The 24,921-nt window shown below is 32.5% G+C and overlaps 1 protein-coding gene across 1 annotated transcript; it reads right to left on the minus strand.

Annotated features, from left to right (window-relative positions):
• Window positions 1-1,301: 1,301 nt before the first annotated feature.
• LOC131843993 (uncharacterized) lies at window positions 1,302-6,280 on the minus strand. The gene is made up of 6 exons (XM_059192782.1): window positions 6,092-6,280; window positions 4,604-4,645; window positions 3,543-3,623; window positions 2,347-2,575; window positions 1,797-2,002; window positions 1,302-1,352 (listed from the first exon to the last, which is right to left on the minus strand). Exons 1-6 carry the CDS (start codon window positions 6,278-6,280, stop codon window positions 1,302-1,304), a joined length of 798 nt encoding a protein of 265 aa, XP_059048765.1.
• Between the last annotated feature and the right edge of the window lie 18,641 nt (window positions 6,281-24,921).

A 24,921-nucleotide genomic window follows, 5' to 3' on the forward strand; every position in this document is an offset into this window, starting at 1 on the left:
TCGCTATCTTTACTTCTTCCCGACCTTGTATAAATATCAGTCGAAGTAACAGTTGCAGACTTGTCCAAGTTTAATTTTCTAATCCATAGATTTCTTGTCTTTCTGTTAGCTAATATAAAAAATACAAATAACACAAATCCTTGAAGACTTGCAGTTATTGTAAAGATGTAAGCACTTATTATAAATTGTGCAGTGAGACCAGCAATCCAAGGCAAACCAAACAGAAATATTAACAGACTGCTAACAACAGCATTTCGTAATGCATCTCTTGAACGACTACCGTGTTTACGTATATTTGTGGATTTGCATATAGCATTGAGTATCAGAGCAAATAATGTCCAATTTATAAGTAACATAATTAGAATAGGTATGTATACAGTTATTAGAAGACCATAACCTGAAGGATAACAGAAAGCTCCACTGAGAGTCTTCTCATTGAATTGCTGTGAATAAGAATGAGGGTAAAGGAAAATTAGTAGACCTATAATTGCTAAAGGGGCTATCAAAGCAAAAACTGTGAACTTGGGTATAGATATATCGCTTGAGAATACTAAAACTAACTTTTTATATGAACTTATAGCCGCTGCTACCATCCACATAAAAGAATTTAAAACCGCGTAATGTAAAGTTATACCTGTAGCTATGCACCAAATACTATTTTCCTCGAATTCAGCAAATATGGTAACTAAAAAACAAACATTGATCAAAAAAATTCCCAAACACAATTGAAGCCAAATTTTATTACTGAAATCATTTCTCCAAGAATCAAATACTCCAGCTGTGACTGCAATAATCGTCAATCCAAATATAGATAAAATACATCCTACTACTGACAGTACTTCGAGAACAACCTCATGGCGTAAATATATTTTATTTGTGGAATTTCCCCGATTTTTCAAAATATAATATACCTATTTATTTAACAAAATATAGAGCTATTTATGTCTTAGAAAAACTTAGAAAACCTCATGGGTCTTAGAAAAACTTGAACGAGGAATTAATATTTCTGCAAAATGCGTAAGATGGGTGCATCGGCAAAAATCTAGATGTCCAGGTATAGTAGCTTTGTGAAAAGTACAGCCATCAGTCGCCCAATATCCGGTGGTATTTTCTACAAATTTCCAGTACCCACACGCTCTACTAATTCTTCGACCTGGTTTCACACTTGATGGATTAAGATAAATATCTATAACCTGAAAATAAGATAGAAATGAAGTTTTAAAATAATTGTTTCTATATTAAATTGGGTTTTTAGAATCTTAATAGTTAAACATTTAATTTTTATGACCTTAATAGAAATTTCAGCGAGGTAATTCTAACAATACTATATATCGTTTAGAAAATCTCTCGGCCTGTTTATTATTTTATCAAGATTAAACTGCTGAACATATTATCTATTTTACTGTTAAGGTTGAGTTCAGATTTTATTTCAAAAAATCCTTCATCAAATTTCTTGATGTGATAACCTCATATAACCTCATAGCAAGAGATTTAATGTAGGAATTTTATAAGAAACTAGCTGTCCCGGCAAACGTTGTTTTGCCTTAAAATAAAAAAAAAATTAGGGGTGGAACACCCCTAACATTTAGGGGGATGAAAAATAGATGTTGGACGATTCACAGACCTACTCAATACGGTCACAAAATTTCATGAGAATCGCTCAAGCCGTTTCGGAGGCGTATGGGAACGAAAACTGTGACACGAGAATTTTATATATAAGATAGAAATAGAAATATAAATAGAAATGATCTTTATTCAAATAAGATAAAGTAATAAAGTAAAGTAAATAAACTAACCTCTCCCTCGTCAAAATTTGTATAGTTGTAAATGTTGACGCTTACAATTCGACTATTGACCACAACATCACCAGCTAAATCACGAAATACACGATTATCACGAAAGACGACAAAGCTAATACGGCTCGGTGAGTCTATGGCAGACGGTGGCAATAATACAACTGTGCTGCTCACGTTAGAGTTCAAATATTGACTGTAATTACTGCCTGTAATAAAAAATAATATATAGGATTATATTTATTAGGCACAAAAAATAGGAAAGCAAAGAAATAAAGCAACATCTTACTTTATTGGAAGTGATAACCTATAAATCGAAATAATACAAAATATAAGTGTGCAGATAATTTTGTACGTCTCTTGCAAGTATACAAGCGTGTAATTATTTTGAAACATAATTTACCCAAGTAAGTTAAGTTACCAACCTTAGTTTTTAACACTTTGTACTTTTTGATATTACAAATTCACTAAATTAAAATCTGAATCTGCACTCTACATATAACAGTTAAATAATTAAATTTATTAGAATAAAAATTGTTGCTTCTCTGCTCACCTGATATGTAACTGAAACTGTCTTCTCTAAACGTATCATTCTTTTCTGCCGCGATCCTTATGCCTCTCGGTCGATCAAGTGCAGGGTTGGAAATTACAATAGCAACATTATCAGTTATAGTACTTGTTGATACTTCCTCCTTAAGTTCAACCTTTGAACCCAACTTGTCGAGTTTAAGCAGTAAATCTTCTGTTATATTCGCGTCTCTTTTGTCCAAAAGTGAATTTACCTGAATATTATATTGCATTATAATGAAAACTTCGTTAACTACAAAATACGTGTGTTAAGAGTACACAACGATTGTTTCGTTATCAAGGAGTTTTAAAGGAATGTTTTGCGCCACCTCGTATTTCTCGTATAAAAACTGTCTGTTAGCTCCGCTATATAGTTATAAATAATTAAAAAAAAAATTGAATTCGTCATATCTCCTAAGAATTTGACATTCATATGAAATAGTTGTGTATTTGTCATATCATCAACTGATCTTTACTATTCTTTGATGTAAATACTGTAACGATTTTGGTAACACAGTGTCAAATTTCACTATCGATATATAATCGATGGATATTTGTTTAATCACAAATTTTCTTAACTGAATTAGTACATTTTAGTCCCCGAAAAAAATTCATATGAAAGAAAGAAAGAAAAATATTTTATTCAGTGCAATGTAAAAAATACAATACAAGTAAACAACAAACGAAAAAAAAAGAGCAAATAAAATGTACATATAATTAAACTTAATTTATCATAATTAAAAATAAACATAAAATAATAATTTTTTACATCCAAAAATGAAATTACTCTTATGGTTTTTTTTCTCTCAGCATACATAATTTCAATCAAATTTGAATTGTCCTGATCTACACGACCACTATTTGAAGAAGTAACGGTGTGTTGAAGTAACATCTACACAATGATCGTCGTCAAATTTGTAAAAAAAATTTAATACAATATACAGGGGGAAAGTGATTGGTAGTAATGTGGATTCATGACTCTACCACCTCCACCTCCACGCGGATCCCCCTGGAAACCATCCTGATGAATTCCTGGTGAATTTGTCACGATGGGCTAACTGACCTGACCTCATGTTCATCCTATCACCCTCCACTGGTGCCCCGCCAGCGAAAACCGTTAGCGCAGGGGGCTGCACCATTCCATTGTCATCCATTAAAAAAAAATACAGTATTCATATTTACCTCGCGAACAATTTTTTTCATTTTCCAAATCGGTACTTCAGTTTCTAAAGATTTATCTAATTCGTGGTTCAGATATTTTTGCTGCAATCCATTTCGTATGTTAATAAATATTAATTAATTAATTAAAATATATATTTTAATATTAATATAGATAGCTAGGTGTATACAATTGTAATGGCTAACAAGATGGCGTTGTGGGGTATGAGTGTGTTGTACTATGAATATGTTGCTATGTCTGAAAATTAAGATGCTATGCCACCTCACTTGCCATTTCACTATCAAATCCACCGTTCAATAACAATAATAATATCTCTGTCTGTCCTTACGTCAATGTAAAAATATAAAAGAAATAATAGTCTTTTTATAAGTCGTCATCTAAGTATTCACCTCCTTTGAAATCAGATAAACTTAAGAGATAATATCTGATTCCTAATAAAAGTTGGCAACCCTATATTAGCTGCTATTTATTAATTTATTTCGGATTGCATATATATATATTCTTATTATTTCAATTCATATATCTATGTCCACGTCCAGATGCACTGCGTCTGCAGCAGTGCAATGATGTCCAGTGCCTCTGCAGCGGACAATCCGATATATTTACATATATATGCTATAATGTTCAGGCTGGTTGCACTGCTTCAATTCTATACATCAGTCATGCAATTCTCTTCTGCATTATGTACACACTCACACACACTACACACATATGTACAAACATACTTTCACACATACAAATGCAATTTTCTTCGTGTCTATAGTAACACTTCCTCATTCAACCTACTACATATATATACAGCAATCATAATTATAAGTAGAAAATATATTAGTTTGCATGCGATCCACATATCTCAATACATTAATATAATTTGTGATCATGCATGTTGTGTTTATAATAAAATAGAAAATGTAAAAAAGTTTGTAAATAAGTTTTCTAATTGTGAACCTGTTTTTGATTCTAAATAAATATATAAAATAATATATATATATATATAGCTTGAAGGCCACCTATCTGCGGTGCTACAAACATATCTAATGGGCTACAGTACTGCATACTTTACCTGGATTGCTACCTCATCACTGAACAGGGCTGCGCATTCACGCTGAAACCAAAAAGGTTTTGTAACTATAATACATTGGCAAACAAAATTGACGGCCTATTTGAAGTTGTAACTGTATATGGGAACAGTATCACTAGCATCCATCATGTGGTGGTACGCCTAATTGAAATGTTCGAGGCCGAAGATGTTATACCCTGTACTGCTACCATGCTAAAATGTCCAGACTTGTGGCGGCGTGGTGGGCCGGGTCATTGGGCTCCCTAAAATATGGTCGAGCGCAGTGATGGCTGGCTCATCCGTCATACTCGTGAACGGGTGCTGCTTGTAGGGACTGGTCTGCTCTAATCACTATGACTGATTTCCTCTTATTAATTGTTTAACCAGTTGGTTATATATTCAATATTTTTTCTATTTGAGTATTTAATAGAATTAGTGCTAATTGGTGGTTTGTATTCACACACTTAAACTTAAAAATGTAAAGTAATAATAAAATTATTTAAAAGAGCAACACGCAAGTTTCTTGCTCGTTCTTCTTGTGATGAGACAGCTTTTCGAACGAGCGGTAGATTAAAAAATGTAATGACTATTCAAAAGTGCTTCAATGTAAGTTTATTTGAATAAATGATTTTCTATTCTATTCTATTCTATTCTATTCTATTCTATTCTATTCATATCTCACCCTAACGATTGCGTTTCAGGTGTATCTAAACTAGTACCTCCAATACAAAACAATTGTATACAAATACAAATAAATTAAATACATATAATCCCGCTATAAGTTGGTTAAATCCCCTATTATAAATATTCGATTAAAAATCTTACAAATATTCGACTAGAAAATGAGTTCATAGATTATCTTTCTATTGCTAAAAAATCAAGTTTAAAAGTAGTTTAACAAGGAACTGTAATAAAAAGGTATAGAATGAACTACTATATAAATGTAAATATAAACCAGTAAAAATATCCACAATCTTCATTACATAGTATAAAATAAAGTAGTTGTCGCTGTCTGTCACTATGTATGCTTAAATCTTTAAAACTACGCAACGGTTTTTCTAATAGATAGAGTGATTCTAGAGGAAGCTTTATATATATAATACATGCACACCCGTGCGAATCCGGGGCGAGTAGCTAGTCATTATTACATAGTATAAAACAAAATCGCTGTCGCTGTCTGTCCGTCCCAATGTATGTATGCTTAAATCTTTAAATCTACGCAGCGGATTTTGAAGCGGATTTTTTTAATAGATAAGAGTGATTCAAGAGGAAGGTTCATATGTACAATAAATGTTACTTTCTCTACTGGTAGTCTGGAAGAGATTGCTTAGCGATAAGACCGCGTTTTGTATCAATTTACGTAATATATCATTTTGTGTGTATCTTTGTCTGGTGCAATAGAGTTTAAATAAATAAATACTTTATAATTTGTAACACCAGTTTTTTTCACTATTATTTCAACAACCTACTGGTACTTGATAATAAACTTACTTCACTGCGAGACGTGAGGGTACGTGTCGTTACAGGGTAAGGTAATGAACAGTCATCATCTTTGAAGTAAAACATTAACTCCACCATTTTTCCATTGTGGTTTACAATGTATCCGACGAGAAAAACATCTTCCGCAATATTTTCAAATTGATAAAGACGCTGATACGGCCCCATGTTGAGGCAATCCATGGTTATATTACCTGAGAAATAAAGTACACGAATGAAATTACTTCATCTAAATATATATAACTCAAAGGTGACTGACTGACTGACTGACTGACATAGTGATCTATCAACGCACATCCCAAACCATTGGACGGATCGGGCTGAAATTTGGCATGCAGGTAGCTGTTATGACGTAAGCATCCCCATACAAAGGATTTTGATAAATTCCACCACTAACGGGATAAATTAATGCTTAAACTTTCTTAGCGGATGCGTGACGTACGCATTTTGAGTAATTCTACCCCCAAGGGGATAAAACAGGGGTTGAAAGTTTGTATGAAACTTTGTCAATTTTAAACCGATCGGGCTGAGAGTTCGCATGCATAAAGCTACTATGACGTAGGTATACCCTAAGAAAGGATTTTGATAAATTCCACCCCTAAGGGGATAAATTAACGCGAGTGAAGCCACGGGCAAAAGCTAATAACCTATAAAAGTGAATAAAGATTTTGGAGCGAAATTGAATAGTGCATTTGTGAGTTTTTTAATATATACTGTTTTAAATATAGTATATCAAATCAAATCACATCAAAAATAATTTATTAATGTAGAACATTTTAGCCACTTATGAACGTCAAGTTCCTTGTATCAATATTTTTCCATACCGTCCAGTTCAGTATATATATTCAACTGAGAAGAACTGGCAACAAACTCAACTAATTTTATTTTTTTTAAAAGTCATATTATTTACACTATGTAAGTGTTTATGTCTAATATTAATTGAACTTCCCGTGCATTAGCAACTATTGCACGTTTGTTATTTAAGTAATCGTTTAGTGAATAATAGGCTTTGCTCAAGTCATATGGACTTAACTGATGTTTTAAATTTATATATTCCTTTGGTATATCTTATATGTATATAAAATTCTCGTGCCACAATGTTAGTTACCATACTCTTCCCAAACCGCTTGATCGATTTTTATGGATTTTAATATGCATATTCAATAGATCTGAGAATCGGCTACTATCTATTTTTCATATCCCTAAATGGTAAGGGATGTCCACCCCTACTATATATTTTTTATTTTTTGAGCAAAATTTTTTATTTATATTTTTATATTGTGTCATTAAAAAATACATACAACCCTAAATTTTCACCCTTCTATCACTAACCCTTTTTTTTTATAGCGTTATTAATTTATATGGCAAAACAACATTTGCCGCGACAGCTAGTATAATATAAGTTATAAAAACGGTGTGAACTGTTTGTGAAATATTCCATTACAGGTATTTGATTATTTCTTGGGCCACGCGAGTATCAGATACAAATGATGCATATATTAACATAGTTACTATAAAGACGTACTTCGTGTGAATGTAATATTGTATGTCGTGAAATCCAGTGCTAAATATTCCTCGTCGGCGTATAAATACCCTGCAAAGGCAACTACAGCATCTGTCGACCACAAAACCAGTCCTAAATTTGGTCCTAATTGACAGGCATTTCTTGATATTAATCTCAATAATTCATACTTAAAAATCCTTATCTCAAAATTGTCCAATATATACAGATCCACCTGAAAAGTCAAAAATAATGGTAAAATTATTACTTTCCCATTGAAATTAAGTGAGAAATAAAAAAACAATGTACTAATGTAGTCCGTTATATATTACAACTTAATTCAAATTCAAAAATTATTTATTCATGTAGGACATTTTAGCCGCTTATGAACGTCAAGTTTTTACATTATAATTTTTTTCCCTACCGTCCAGTTCGGTATATGGATGCAATTGAGAAGAACTGGCAAGAAACTCAATTGAATTACTTTTTTTTAAAGCCAGTTTATTTACAATGCATAGGTATTTATATAGGTGTCTATGTCTAACATTAAATGAAAGTCCCGAACATGAAACTATTGCCATGCCGTGAATGGCAATAGTTTTTGTGTTCGAATTCAAAATTGATTTATATTTTGTTTAATTCTGCTACAATTAGTATGAGACCACAAATATTCGGTGTGGAAACTTGATTACCGTCACGACCTTCTCTAATGGCGATCAAATGCCACTACTACTCTAGTCTAACAGCTAATTCGACTGAATATATACATTATATATCAATTTCAAGTCTTGGTAGCATAAATTTAATTGAGAAAACAAAATATTTCCCAATAATATTTCTTCAGTACATGTAAATAGCTCTTTGCTTATAAATTAAGGCAGCTCATTGACGCTTACAGTACCTACAAAAGCCTGTCACGTAAGCAAAATGACAACAACTGTTTGAAGGCAGAAATACAGAACGATATAATTGCATTCAGTGCGGATATTGTAAAGTTATAGTGATAAGCATCCGAAAAATATATGTATCTGTGGAACATTGTTATCTTTGGTATATATCTATGAAATGTTGTTATCTACGGTAAGATATTCAATAAGAGCACGGTTCTGTCTTGCATCTTCCTTCATGGAGTAAAAGCCGACCGAGCAAAAAGGCTAGACAGTGTTTCAATTACTGTAATCCCTAAAATACCAGTAAATGATGTGTTACCCACCATATTTCTATAGATATTATTGTTTAAAAAATATATATCAGTATTTTACAATAGAGAGAAATAACACTCCATCACTATCCTAATGTATGTATGTACCTTATTATCTAATTGGAATTAGAAAATAACAACAAACTGAAACATTGTCATTCATGAGGGTTCAAACGTTTTATACTTTAATAACTGCCACTTAACTTAACTTTAACTTCATCATACAAAGCAGGTTGCTTGTCGGCTAAAATATATGAGACTGAGGTACTCTGAATATATATTTTATATCAAATATACATATTATTGTATAAATAAATTTAAACATATTTCTTACCTCTTTCAAGTATTTGCTCACGGAATTGTAGTCGGAAACGCCATTCAAATATTCTAGCTGTAAACAATATAGGCTGCTTAATATTTTCTTATTGCTGCTACTAGTAAACAAAAACATAATCTTAATAAAATCGTATTTAGAACTATTTTGTAAGATTAGTATGGGCTATCCTGCACGACAAAAATCTGCAGATTCTGCCCAACTGAAGAGGAAACGCCACTACACATCCTATGTGTTTGTAGCCCACTCATGCATAGTCGAAATATCTCTTTTATAAAGTTTACACTCTTTCCCGAGGAGATAAAAACCATCGCACCTAAGAATATCTTTCAATTCTTGTCCCTGACGGGTCTAGGCAGCGAACTTAGAAAAAGGGCGAGCACAATAGATCTATGTAGGTCGCAGTGCTACAGGTGCTACAAACATCTGACAATAGCCAAAACAATCCAATAAAAAAAAATGGGCTATCCATACATTAATTATATATCCATTATGGAAGGCAGATATAGAGTGACGTTGAGTAGACAAGGGTGGGAAGAGATCTTAAATTCTGAGTGTAATATGAGACGGTATTCCTAGCATTCCATGAAATGACCATGAGGGAGCCGGGTCCATCATGCGGCAGAGAGGGAAACTCCGGGAAGTTCCTGGCCGTTGTGACCTGGGTTTAGGTTAAAGGTTAGGAGAAAGTTAGCTGACGTACGTCAAACCTTACCGTCACGTTCGAGTTTCTCTCCCTGTCTACCCTAATCTGATAGGAGCCGATGTCCAGACAGGCCAAAAACTTTAAGAAGATTGTAGAGAGATTTCACTAGTATACCCGTCGTTCTTACTTTGACCGCATATAAATTAACCATATAAACATTTTTTGTTAATTCGTAAGTCGAAAATGGCACACCATGAAGGTTTTATGTCAATTCAAAGTATTTATTAGTACAGAACGGCAATTTGATGTTTTATCTCCTATTATTTACAGTATAGAGTAGACATCTGTTAGGGTTCACATCAACATTGTAGAAAAAATCCGATATTTTAAAAAGATATTAAAATAAGGTAGTTTGTGTTTAGTACTAATGAAGTACTCAATGTAAAGATTATTACAATTATTGTAAATAGCGCCATCTATTATTTATAGACCGACTTATTACACTGACTTTGGTCTATAAATACGAATAATCGTCTTTCGTTGGGTGAGCCGCGGCATTCAGTCGACGAGCGCAGAGCGTGCTGGTTGTGTTTTGGATAATAAAGTGAATAGTATTAGGAATGGGTTTATCCCGGTCTTAATTGGGCCTGGGGGAAGCTGCAAGTAGTGAAGGTGAGTGTTAATGCATTCTAAAAGGGCCTTTTAAACCTACACCCGTGTCACAAGTCACGGGCGCTACTTGGGGTTTCCATTGCGGTAGCCGGCTTCAAAGCCTCAGTCGTCATTCATTTATTAGTGCTACTTACACATCAGAATTCGTGAAATCATTTAATTTATCTACTAAGTTATGAATTACCATCACCTCGATGAAAAATGTAGAAGACTTACATTTATTTTTCCAGAAATGGAATTCAGCTCGTTAAACTGAAAAAGAAATACATATTTATCATTACATAGTATAAAATAAAGTCGCTGTCGCTGTCTGTCCCTCCCTATGTATGCTTAAATCTTTAAAACTAAGCAACAGATTTTGATGCGGTTTTTTTAAATAGATATAGTGATTCAAGAGGAAAGTTTATATATTAATACATGTACACCCGTGTGAAGCCGGGGCCAGTAGCTAGTTTAATATAAAAAATACATATTTTTAAAGATCTCATCCTTACTAATACGAAAGTAACTCTGTCTGTCATAGGCTACTTTTTAATTAAAAAAAAGGGTTGTAAGGGATTGAAAGGGTAGATAATTTTTTTATAAAAGTATTGTTATTTTAAAAGCTAGAAGCTTGAACCTTAGTTTTTAGCCTATAGATTGAACATAAATAAAGAAAAAGGGTTGTAAGGGAGATGAAGGGTAGTATGAAATATCGTCATTTTGAAAGATAGATGCTTGAAATTTATTTTTTTAGCTGTTCATTAAATGAAACAGGAAGAATGAGACTGCAGACGTCTACAAAGTCTGCTAATTATTAAATAGTTTTTAATTATATAAATAATTTAATCAATTATTATAGCAACGTTATTTACAGTATTATTGACATGCTGTTGTGTAACGAGATTTGTTACATTTGTGAATAAAGTAATATGAAATATTTATAAAAACTTACAGCAGGGTTTCCATGGCAGCGATCCTGTAAAAACAAATGAAATAATATAAATTATTCTCTATTATAGCAAAGTTTCTTAGATAAATAATTTACTTCCACTTTCAACATAAAGTAATTATTAAAGATTTTAAGTAAAACTCGCCAAAAAAAACCTCAAAGTTTTATCTAAGAACCGTCTCAATCGCTATTTCAAAGAAAAGGCTTCGTGTTCAAAATAAGTGGAGCAGATTGGGCATCAACATTATCGGTGAGTACATTAATCACCTTCGATTTACCGACGACATCGTGATCATGGCGTGGAGACTATGGTAGTTCAATTTTGAGAAAGAAGTCAATCATCATACAACTCGGATGGGCAGCGTTTGGGTAGCTCTGATATATCTTTTCATTTAAATTACCGCAATGTCTCAAGACGAAGATTGATAAACAATGATTGTTGCCAGTGATAACTTACGGCACAGAGACGTGGTCGCTAACTATGGACCTCATAAACAAGTTCAAAGTAACTCAGAGGGCTATGCTTGGAGTTTCTCTGCGTGATCGTATCAGAAATGAGGAGATCAGTAGAAGAACCAGAGTGGCCAACATAGTCCGAAGAGTTGCGAAACTGAATTGACAATGGGCAGGGCATATAGCTCATAGGACAGACAGTCGTTGGGGCAGTAAAATCCTCGAGTGGTGACCGCGAAAGACGCAGCGTATGAAGACCTCGAGCAAGGTGTACAAGATCGCTGAATGGCGTTGGATTGAGCACCGCAAGACCGTTCATCGTGGAGATTGAGATTTTGGGGAAGACCTTTGTTCAGCAGTGAACGTCTTCAAACCTGAAATTATGCTGATGACGATTTGAACTCGAAACATATATATGGCATAGGGGACAAACGAGCTTGGGGTTTACAACACTAGAGTAACTGCGTCGCCGGACTTTTAAGAAGAAATGAACTATTTTCTTGAAGGTTTCGATATCGTATCGGTTCGTAAATACCATTTATAGAAAATGAATTTTTTTTTTTTCTCTTTATTTTTTTTTTTGATTTTTCTGCACATAATGTGACGATAACAATCCCATCGTACCTATACTAAATAACAAAAATAAACTAAAAAACTTAATCTAATATGATACCATCCAGAACAATAACTTGGCTGCATCGGAAGCTGGTTCTGCCAATATTTCATGAAATACTTCTACGTCTAACCTATTTAACATTAAAGCTTGGATGGTGTATTCTCTTTTATATGCGATAGAAAATGATTCTGAATGTAGTTGTGTTAGGCAAAAAGTTTCTAGAAGTTTCACTGTGGAGGACCGCCATTCATTCAAATGAACAGGGTGCTATTTTAGCGATTATTTGACCGATTTAAATCATTCTTTCGCCTATTAATAGGTATTTCATACGAGCAGCTATGAACATATGGTAAGTAATATAATAATAGTAATATCGAGTAATACTTACTTGGAAATGATAAAAATCCTGTGTGCTACTAAGAAAAGAGAACATATTTGATTCGGAGATGTTTTTACACTCGACATAAGTAAATTGCTTCAGTAATAAGTTTGGATAATCACTAATATTATTGCGGTATAAATGAGCAACCAATATAAAATATTCATAATTTAGTTCCTCATTCATGTCTCGCCGTTTTGATCTGTCTGAATATAATGTGGTCTGCAATGGAATTGGTTGTAAGTATGAACAGCCAAGTTCTGAAAAAATATGAATAGGCCCAAATTATTGTCAAATATTAGTTAATATTATGTAGTTGCAAATGTAAGTTAAGATGTCTTATTTAAAAATAAATTTATTTCTTTTAACTTTGCTTTCAGTAAAGGTAATAATCTTACTATCAGATTTCGATAAGAAGTACGTATAATATTATTTAAATTATCAACCGGGTCTTAATACGAATCATTTTATAGCAAATAAAGGTATTTACCTCTCTCGACGTTATTTGCCATAAAATTATTCATGTTAAGACCCGGTTAATAATATAAATAATGTATATTAAACATAAAAGTTTAAAAATTACTAGTATTATTGTCTATTTCGACTTTCAAGCTTCATTACATAGTATAAAACAAAGTCGCTGTCGCTGTCTGTTCGTCTCTATTTATGTTTAAATCTTTAAAACTACACAACGGATTTTGAAGCGGTTTTTGTAAATAGATATAGTGATTCAAGGTAAACGGTAGATATTATTTGGCTTAGAATTAGTTCGTGTTAAGACCCGGTTAATAATATAAGTAAGACAAGAATACTATTTTTTCCTAATTATTTTGCATATTACACATTGTTCTTTAACCAGGTTACCCTGTATTTTGGGTACCAGATTCATCCTCTTATTTATCATTAAATTGGTTACCATAAACATCAAAATAGATGTGACGGAGGTACTTGATTAGAGATCTATATTGGTTCTAATTTCTATGTTGTAAGTACCTAATGGTACGATTACTGCTGCATTAGGTACTGGTGTTGATGATTATTGTGAACTAGTTTGCTTCTAATACTAAAATAAGTAATAAAGTATGAATATACCATGACAGTAAGCAGAATCTTCATCGAATATTCCTTGCTGGTATGTGATATCGCAAACATAATGGCTGCCTGTGTACTTTACATCATAAGCGTTTTCTTTATATACAATTACATCTTCAGTGAATATTGGATACTGTTCATCATTTTCACATGCCCATTTCGCTAATTGGTCCATAATCTCATATTTGCCCTTCACGTCTTGTGGAAATGTTATGTTTGCGATACCATTTTCATACTGTGATTCCAGAGCCATCTGAAATATATTTTGTATTACGCGAGAATCGAACCCTCGACCATTGAAAGTGGTGTGCTAAATCACTAGACCAACGAGGCCGTCAAATTTATAGAAAAAATTAACACTATTATAATTTTTTTTTATTTCTTTTCAAATTTAGTGACTTTTGTACCATCTAATTACGTGCCAGACCCATTGTACCCTAAAACTAATCACTCCATTACCTCACCTGTGAACAAATTGCCTTAGCCGCACCGTTTGAAGAATCGGCTAAAACAGTTTGTATGGCATCATCATCTAATATATTTATTCTATGGTCTGACGTTACTCTATGTCGTAGACTCTCGTTCTTGACACACTCCATCAGCAAATGATATACATCCTCTATTGTACCACATACAATTTTGTGAATTGCTTTTTTTTATCAGGTATGCAAACTTTGCCGATAATGTCCAGAACGGAGTCTATGCATTCTTACAATGTAAGAACGTGTACCCTTCACATAATTGCACCAAGGCACCCGGGGAGGTTCTTTCTGTATTGTCTTGTACCAAATGCCCTTAGAATGAGATATACTAACAAAATGGGTTTTCCATTTCCCAAATATAATTCTTTTGAATTTATAAGGAGGTACCTCTGTTGGTCCTACCTGTGTTGGTCTGCCATTTGACACTAATAATTAAAGTGTTTAAAATTGAATTTAGATCACAAATTATTATTTATTAATTCTTAACATAATAATATTGTAAGAATTAGTAAATTAAAACCAAAATATTCACTCACATCTGAAATATCTTTATTAGTATTTTATTTTAAAAAAATATAAAAGAATTTATACTTACGCGTTTTGGTGCTGACGTATTATAAATATCGCCAAAGATCTGGCTATTGTTATTTAAACAGCAACTACACTAAAACGAAAAAAGGTACTAAATAGTTTGCGTAGATTGGTGAATGATAAAAACATATTTGGAGAGCTACATCCAGAACCCCAGATGTAGCTCTCCAAATAACACTCCAGAGTATAGCTTTGTATGTCTGTGAGACGTGACACTGTCACTTGTTCATCAATAGATGATGTATACGAATGTCCATGCAAACTGAGCAACAAGCATCACTATCATGATAATATATGGGCGATGGTTACCACTTGCCATCATTGGTGGTCATTGATGGTCATTTTTTGTCCATTTTACATAAATACAGGTTGCCCCAAAAGTCCTTTGAACTGAAAAATATATAAAAATAAAACTATGTAGAGTTTGATTATTTTATTGTGTTGTAATTTACATAAAAGGGGAATTATTTTTTAAAAATAACTTCATCCAAATATTTCGTTCTTGGCATCCTTGTAAACGATGACTAAAATTTTCGGTCTGTGCGCGGCAAGTAAGCTCTGTAATAACTGACATTTCTGATTGGATATTATATTTAAGTTCTATATTGTTATCTAATTTAACCTCATCTATTGATCTCGGATTTGTTTCGTAGACATTAAGGTAACCCCTTCAGAAAAAGTTTTTTGAACACAGATCCAAACTTCTTGGTGGCAAGGGAAATCTCCTCTTCGAGATATAACTTTGCTAGGGAAAAATTCACGGAGGAAGGGCATATCGGTGTAAGGTACCTATGGGCAGTTACGCCATCCTGTTGAAACCATATTAGGGTATTAAAGTCTGCAAATTCTGCAACTCTGGTCTAAAAAAAATCTCAATGACTGCCACATTCCGCTGCGAAGTAATAGTATCCGTGTAACCATGTTCGTTTTCACAAAAGTATGGGCCTATGATGCCATGCCTGACCTAGTCGCCCAAATTCTGGCTATGTAAGGGCCTTTGAAGTTTGAGTTGTGGGTTTTTGCTACTCGTGGAATTACGTACTTCGTGGAAGTGAACCTCATTAATAACACGTTGTTAAACGAAGTCAAACGGTTTATCATTTCATTTACGAAATGTAGTCTACTGGCAGCGTCAGTATCTTTTATTTTCTGTACTAACTGAATTTTGTATCGATGAAATTTGATATCTTTAAAATCTGCTGTAACGTTGATATTTTACGTTTAACGCTCTGAAACGCTTACGACTAGTCTGCGTAAAACTTTCACAAACCGACTCTAGCACTACGTCATTTTTTTCTTCCGTCCATTATATCCTTGGTTGGGAACAATTATTAATCGTTTAAACACTAGGACAGTCACTAAACCAGCGCAATTTGCGATGTTCCTGAAATGTACGCCACGCAATGGTAGCCGAATCATTGTTGCAGTAAAGCTCACGCATACAAAAAGCACGGTCCGATCAAGTCCATGGAGACTGAATTCCAAAAGAATGTTTCCATATGCGCGCCATTCCTGCGCGTTATTTGCATTTTATTCGAAATTTAAATTTAAATGGACTTTTGGAACAACTTGTATAAAAATAAAAATTATAATATATATACTTCATTGCACTACAAGTGCAATATATATGTTATATGTGACGACCACAAGTTGAAAGGAAAAATAAAAAAACACGAAACTCACCGATATCATATTACACGATGGATAGTTCTCTCCACAGCACATGCATTTGTCTGTACTTGAATACCAATGAACCTAAAATATATTTATAAGTTAAAAATTAGAAGTATATATTAAATAAATAAATAACATTAACATGCTCAACTAAAATCTAAGCAGAATTTATGCCATAGGTACCAGTCAAGTAAAAGAAGTGCATAACATATTTTTATGCCAAAATCCAAGAGGATATCAAACTACTCAACTACGTTCAAATAATGTCACAAGTACAAACATAGACATTTCATTTGATGCTTCGCTTCTATTGGTCGTAGCGTAATGTTATATAGCTTAAATCCTTCCTCTACAAATGGACTATCCAACAAAAACAATTTCTCAATTCGAACCAGTAGTTCTTGAGATTAGCATGTTCAAACAACCAAAAAGACTTGAAGAGTCGTTTTGGTTTTATAATATTAGTGAAGATCCCACCGTTTAACCCTGCAAAGAAAGCTTCTTTGCGGCAGAAATAGGTGACTCTGAGGTATGCAGACTTCTCACATATTCTACCTCAGTACCATTACACTTTTACTTCAAATATTACATTATTCTATGACGAAAATAAGTATTTATTAAATTTTATTTTTAGCTCTAATTTGTTTGTTTTAGTTATAACACTATTTGAGAGGCTGACGCGACTTTTATTAATAAATACCAGCTGACTCTGCGAACTCCATTCCGCCTCAACATTATATAATCAAATCATATGTCAAAGGTTTCTTGAAGTTTAGTTACACAATAAATTTCTGAACGCTTGACTAGTATCAACAGTTTGTATGACAAAATAAAATAGATGTTTTTACTATCTTACATGCAATTTCTGCATATTTTATCACCGTTTAAACCTAAAAAGACTGAAATTAGCCAAATCGGTTCAGCCGATCGAGTTTTAGCGAGACTGACGCAAAACAATTCATTTTATATATATAGATAAAAGATAACAATCCACTCACTTCACTGCGATATCTTAGCGAATCATTCTGTATGGGATAAGGAATGGAGCAAATATCATTTTCCTTAAAATAAAACATTTTCTCAACGATCCCATTTCTGAGGACAATAAAACCGACTAACAATGCACGTTCAATATCGCCTTTCAATTTGTAATAACGTTGGTTGGGGCCCATTTTAAGACAGTCGTTATCGACTCTACCTGCAGAAAAATTCAATAATTATTAAACACAAATATATTATACCATTACATCATAATTACTACAGCAACATGCCTGCCTACAATGTTATATTTCTGTACTAGCTACTTGCCCCGGCTTTGCATGGGTGTACATGTATTATATATATAAACCTTCGTCTTCCTAAACAAAGTCGCTGTCGCTGTCTGTCCGTCCCTATGCTTAAATCTTTAAAACTACGCAACGGATTTTGAAGCGGTTTTTTTAATAGATAGTGATTCAAAAGGAAGGTTTACAGGTGGGTAGCTAGTAATATTATAAATGAAAGAACAATGAAAGAACTTATTATATATATTACAATATACATATATAACTATATATACTACAATATAACTATATATACTACAATATAACTATATATATTACAATATAATACAGCTATAATAACTTACTCATATTATATGAAACTGTACCCTTAATAAATTTAAGACTGTCAGTAGTCCTAAAATGAAGGGACCAATACCAGTCTACCGTGTTGACCAACGGGTACCCAGAGAATATAGCAATCGTGTCTGTATGCCATAGGTTTCCTGTCTTCAATTTACAGGCCAATTTAGTCAGTGTTCTCAGCAATTCATTGGAATATTCAGATATGCCATAATATTCTATGTAGTTGCTTATCTGAAAACAAAAGTGATTTATTCGAATGCAAGAATAACACAATAAGAACTAATGGAATTTAATTTGTATAATATTGTCTTTGTGTGAACTTCTGGTTTACCCAGTTTTGACACCGAGTAGCTTGCTATAAATGCTGCTTTCTGGTCTAAAGCATGAGATATGGCTATAAAATTATACAGCACACTGTAATATTTCAATAATGGCAACTTGATTTTGTACATAAAACGGATGCTCCGACCACTTGTTTAGATATACAGGGTTACTGGTTAAAATAACTTTTAATCTAGAGGACATACTGGCTTGTAAAAAAAAATCGAGTAAAAAAAAGAAAGAAGAAACAAATATAATACTTAAGTCTCAATATAACATTATGTCACTGCTGTCCTTACTAGGTCATTATAATGACCTGTATGAAGACCAATCAGTTACATTCCCTAGGTGAAAATTGTTGAGAAAACTCTTTTGATATTAATATAGTTACAGGTTTTTTCTATTCTATAATCAAAAATATAAAAACAAAATTATATTATGTCACTTAACTCTCTACCATCTTACCATTAAATACATTTTTCCAGTCATAAATAGTTTCACTACATATTTATATAACAAAAATTTAGTTTAATTATTATGAAATAAAAAAGTGTGAGAATTTTGAGTTCTAGATATTGAATACTAATACTAATAATAATGCTGCTGTTGAAGACTGCTGCTGGTTAACTCGACCTATTCCCATTAAGGGCTTATGCATCATTTATCATTAATGTTTTATTTTGTTGCATTTTGTTTACGTTTATAATTTTGCACCGCCAACGATTATTCTCTGCACCACCTATGGTTGACTGGTAGAAAATGCCGCATGGTGTTAAGTCCGCCAAATGTACTGTACTATATATTGTATTGTGTGCATTAAAGTTAAATAAAATAAAAAATTATACCTCATCAGATAGCTGATGAAACGTAGATATTTGTAAGCCCATCTGCGGAACAGGCGCCATAATATTTTTTTTTCAGATATCCATTAAAGAATAAAACTATTACAAATATTCGTTATTTTTTTTTAGTTTTAATCGTCTACAACGACTTACTTATTCATTTTACGTGTAATATTGGTTGACAAGGTTACAGAGCATCTTATTATACATGTAAAAATCAAATAATAGTAATAATAAGACTTGCATATTTTAAAATTTCTAAGCTAATAGTCGAAAATAGGATTTTTTTTTGTAAAAAACCATTAAATATCTCTTAAACGGTTAGATTTAGGATGAGGTGTCACATAGTGAAATCTGTCTGTCTGACTTAACCATTAAGTATTTTTTAGTAAATACATACATATTATACATATAAAACACCCAGATAGATACAAACAATCATACTCATGAATACAAATGTTTGCACCGTGCGAGACATCGAACCCGCGACCATCGGAAGTAAAGCGGTGTGCTAAACCGGTACCACCGAGGTCGGCAGTTATCGTTATATTAATACATAATAATACACATTTATATGGAACTATCAATACATATATATATCATAGTTTACATTACTTAGTGTACATACGTCTTTTAAATTCCGCATCAAAACAGCCTCGTTCAGAAGTTCCTCTGCATTGATAATATCTTGCTGTAAAAAACAATATTATTAAATTAATATAATGTTTAGATACGAATAAGAGCAACTATCAATATCGGGTAATCAGTAGAAGAAATGCACAATAAAATATATTATATTAAATATTATAAAACAAAATCGCAGTTTTCCTTTGTATGTTCATATGTACCTATAATAATTTTGTACGCAAATTTACATAAAAAATCATTCCATTTGTGTTCTTACATATGCTAATAGTATAGGAATCAAACAAAATAATATAATTGCATTAAGTAACACATAAGTTTGGGTCGGCAACGGGCACGTGACACCCCTGGTGTTTCCGGCGTCCATAGGCTGCGGTAACCATCTACCATCAGCTAGGCCGTATGCCTGTTTGCCACCATAGTAGTATAAAAAAAGGTAAGAAATTAACATCAGCAATATAACACCTAATTGGTAAAAATATACTTATTCTAGTAGCTTAGAAGGCTAGTTTAGCGTGGTCACCAAACAAACAGAACTAGAAACTTTCATTTGTGTTCTCACATATGCTAATAGTATAGGAATTAAACAAAATAATAAAATTCCATTTTGTTAAAAAAATAACTTCAATAAAAGAACACCTAATTGGTAAAAATATAATTATTCTAGTAGCTTGGTAGGCTAGTGTAGCGTGGTCACCGAACAAACAGAACTAGAAACTTTTGTTTATGTTTTCATATATGCTAATAGTATAGGAATTAAACAATATAATATAATTCTATTAGGCAAGAAATTATCTTTACCAAATGACGGATAATTCGTCGAGAGATTTAGAAAATTAATCAATAAAACTTACTTGCAATCTAAGTAGTATTCGTTGAAACTCAGGAACCTAAAAAAGGAAAAACTTATCAATTAATAATATAGATAACCCAATAAGATATTTCAGTTTAGGTACTGATTTATATATATATATATATATATATATATATATATATATATATATATATATATTTAAATTGTATGTTATTTTTATTTTTAATTATTTAATGATACGATTTAAAACAGTTTGTTAAATTTGAAAAATTAAAAGTTAGTTTATAGGAAATACTATACATGATACACACAATCAATTTATTTATTTTTGGATCAATATATGCTAAATATAAAATTTGATTTGAAATGAGTATTGTCTATGTATATTATGTATAAATATATGCAACTAAAATAAATACAAAAAAAATATATTAGTTGTTTACAACCCATAACCCAAACTCTGCTTAGTTTCGGTAGATGGAGCTGTGTGAATCTAAATATATATAACTCAAAGGTGACTGACATAGTGATCTATCAACGCACAGCCCAAACCACTAGACGGATCGGGCTGAAATTTGGCTTGCAGGTAGATATTATGACGTAGGCATTCGTTAAGAAAGAATTTTGATTAATTCTATCCCCAAGGGTATAAAATAGGGGATGAAACTTTGTATGAAACTTTGTCAATTTTAAACCGATCGGACTGAGACTTTGCATGCATAAAGCTACTATGACGTAGGCATCCCCTAAGAAAGGATTTTGACAAATTCCACCCCTAAAGGGATGAATTAACGCGAGCGAAGCCGCGGGCAAAGGCTAGTATATAGGGATAATAATAGGGACAATAACAGGCCACTGTCCCTTAAATAAACACCTGTACATAATAGGTGCTACTGACAGTTCCCTTTGTAGGGGCTGCTTTGAAGCCGAAGAAACGGCTGTTCACGTAATCCTGGAGTGCTTGCAGTGGCCACACAAAGAAAACAAATCCTCGGAATGGTGAGGTCGCTCCGTGAAGCCTGTGAAGACAGCAGGAGGCTTCTGCGGTTTGGGAAGAGCTTGGCTGGCTATTCTAGTAGTCTCGGCTCTACACGCACAACGGCCCAGATGAGAGGCTAATTGCGGAATATGGAGTCTAACTTATATTTACATCACTACATAGTATAAAGCAAAGTCGCTGTCGCTGTCGTCCGTCCCTATGTATGCGTCAATCTATAAAACTACGCAACGGATTTTGAAGCGGTTTCTTTAATAGATAGAGAGGATGGTTTATATGTATAATACATGTACACTCATGCGGGTCGCTACTTTACATATATAGGAGATCACCCTTCAGGTGGGCCGTATAGTTAGTTACAAAAAACAACAAAAACATAAACGTACTCACATCATAACTTGAGAAGCGACAGCATAAACACTGAAAAAGGAAAGATATAAATAATAATTGTAAAGGCAAAATTTAACATCAGAGTTTTAAAAAAATAGATATACATTCTATACTATTATGTTTTGTTTCTAATTATAAAAACGATGGATCTACTACTGACAAAAATCAGGAAGTTCTGTATTGAGATAATTTCTTAAAAGATATTTCAAAAATTAACGTGTTAAGATTCTTTATGCAATTCCTAAAGTTTGCTCTTGATCTATAAAATCACTGATACATATATTTATTAATTTCTATAAGAATAAATGTGTATGTAGCCTGTACGCGACGGTTACCGCTTAGCACCAGGCGGGCCGCATCTTGTTTGCCATTTCAATTCCATTAAAATAACTCAATATAAAAAATATCAATACAAAATAACTCATTGGGCGCACTCATTGCTTGTGGTCTGCCCTAATCACTACGACTGATTTCCTCTTATTTAGTTGCTCAACCAGTTGGTTGTATATTTAATATTTTCTCTATTTGAGTATTTAATGCTAATTGGTAGTTTGTATTCACACACTTCAACTTAAAATGTAAAGTAACAATAAAATTATTTAAAAGAGCAACACGCAAGTTTCTTGCTCTTTCCTTTTGTGATGAGACAGCTTGAACGGTAAAAAATATGTGACTATTCAAAAGTGCTTCAATGTAAGTTTATTTGATAAATGATTTTCTATTTTTATTTCAATAAAATGATGCACTTACCTTGAGCATCGTGTCACAAGTTACGGTGCCGCCACAGCAATAGCACTGTAAAATATCATTATAAATTAATATATTGACGGTAGGGAAAAAAATTATAATGTAAAAACTTGACGTTCATACGCGGCTAAAAGGTCCTACATGAATAAATGATTTTTGAATTTTAATTTGAAAGGTATATCCTAAAATATAGATATGGAAATAAAAGGTTTTTTTACCATACCATTACCACTTATTATTATTATCTCTTTTTACAGCTTAAGCTATAATAATCAATATGATTATTGTTTTTTACATATATATTCTATATCTCCTTTTAATGTTGTAATACACTTATTATTTACACTATTGTCGCATTTTTTCAGCTTTTGTTACTTTTTTTACCACACTTTTACCATTACAACTTATTATTATTTTCTTTTTCACAGCTTAAGCTTGTGCTAGTAGCAAGGACGGGACATGCCAAGTGTCTCGTTACTTTATTTTGCTGGATGGTTCATTCTGTGGCATTTAGGAAGCGACGGACTATTGCACATGTAAGATAATAGCCTTTTGTAGTGGAATGTATATTCGTTTATTTAATTTCAGGTCTTCTATTGCTTTATTTTTTTTTTTTTTCAAAAATTCTCATTATTTTTTTTCTCAGATTTTGCTGGTTTTCCCCACACTTACGGGCCGAAACCAAGTAAGTGCAGAGTGTGTGTATGTGTGTGTGCGCGTGTATGTATGTGTGAGTGTGTGTGTACTTATTGTGTGCCTGGTGTGACTGGTGTTATATCCTTTTCATCGATTTCGATAAATTTTCGGACTGTACGACAGGTATTTAAGATGGCAGCCTTTTGAAGGGTGATGTAAAGTGTTTTTTGTATATTATTATTATTATATATATATGTTTTATATATCTCCCTTTTTACAGGGGTAATACATTCAAACACGCGGGCCTTAGCTAAGCGTAGATGAGTTAAATGAGGATGATATAAAATGAAGACGACAGAATATTATATATTATTATTATTATTGATTTTTATATATGTATATATATTATATATCTCCCTCTGATTATGTAATACACTTATTATTATTATTATTTACACTATTATTGCATTTTCTCAGCTTTTGCTGCATTTTTTACCACGTTTTATTATTATACAAATACACTTACCGTTGAATTTATTTCAGTGCCGTCGATTATTGTGAGTGTATTCGGTTGTTCCATTTCTATATAGTTACCATCGTCATAACCGAAAATCTTAGCCAATAATGTCGGATAATCTTCGCTAGCGTGATCTAGATTTACAATATTTATTACGTTCTTCAATTCACTTGTATATTCTGATTTCACTATAGTCTGCAGTGGCAGTAACTGCATACACTCATAATTTATATCCTCTGAAATAAATAATAAATCGTCTTATTAATATTATAAACGCGTAAGTTTGTAAGTATAGTTGTGTTTATGCGTATGTTAATCACTGCTTTACTATTTCCAAAGGAATGAATGGTACAGCGGTGATTTTTATACTGATTTTTTTTATATTTATATGTGAATGTATTTTAATTTATATTTTATTTTAATTTATATTATTCTTTGATATTATTTGTATTTTATTTTTGTGTGTGTATTTTGTGTCTGTACGTACTAACATTGATTATAAGAAATCTGTAATACTAATAAAGTGGGCAAGTAAGCCTGATAATAAATACATTATTATTATTATTATGGATGGATGGTTGCCTCTTTCAGGCAAAAATTACTGGACGGGTTTTAATAAAACTTTACAATGACATAGCTTATACATCAGAATAACATATAGAATATAAAATTCTACAAAAAAAATCTACAAAAGCTTCGGATAATATGAGATAGGGCG

Source organism: Achroia grisella, unplaced genomic scaffold, assembly GCF_030625045.1.
Source record: "Achroia grisella isolate CSIRO2021 unplaced genomic scaffold, CSIRO_AGI_Agris_v1 utg3600, whole genome shotgun sequence".
Classification (NCBI taxonomy): domain Eukaryota; kingdom Metazoa; phylum Arthropoda; class Insecta; order Lepidoptera; family Pyralidae; genus Achroia; species Achroia grisella.

What these genes read in the sequence shown, in the direction of transcription:
- LOC131843993 (XM_059192782.1), bottom strand. Translation starts at nt 6,280, where the DNA reads ATGGATTGCCTCAACATGGGGCCGTATCAGCGTCTTTATCAATTTGAA. An exon ending in CAGTTTCAGTTACATATCAG is followed by an intron (nt 2,003 to 2,346) that starts GTGAGCAGAGAA and finishes TTTTTATTACAG; the next exon opens with GCAGTAATTACAGTCAATAT. An exon ending in CAAATTTTGACGAGGGAGAG is followed by an intron (nt 1,353 to 1,796) that starts GTTAGTTTATTT and finishes AATAATAAACAG; the next exon opens with GCCGAGAGATTTTCTAAACG.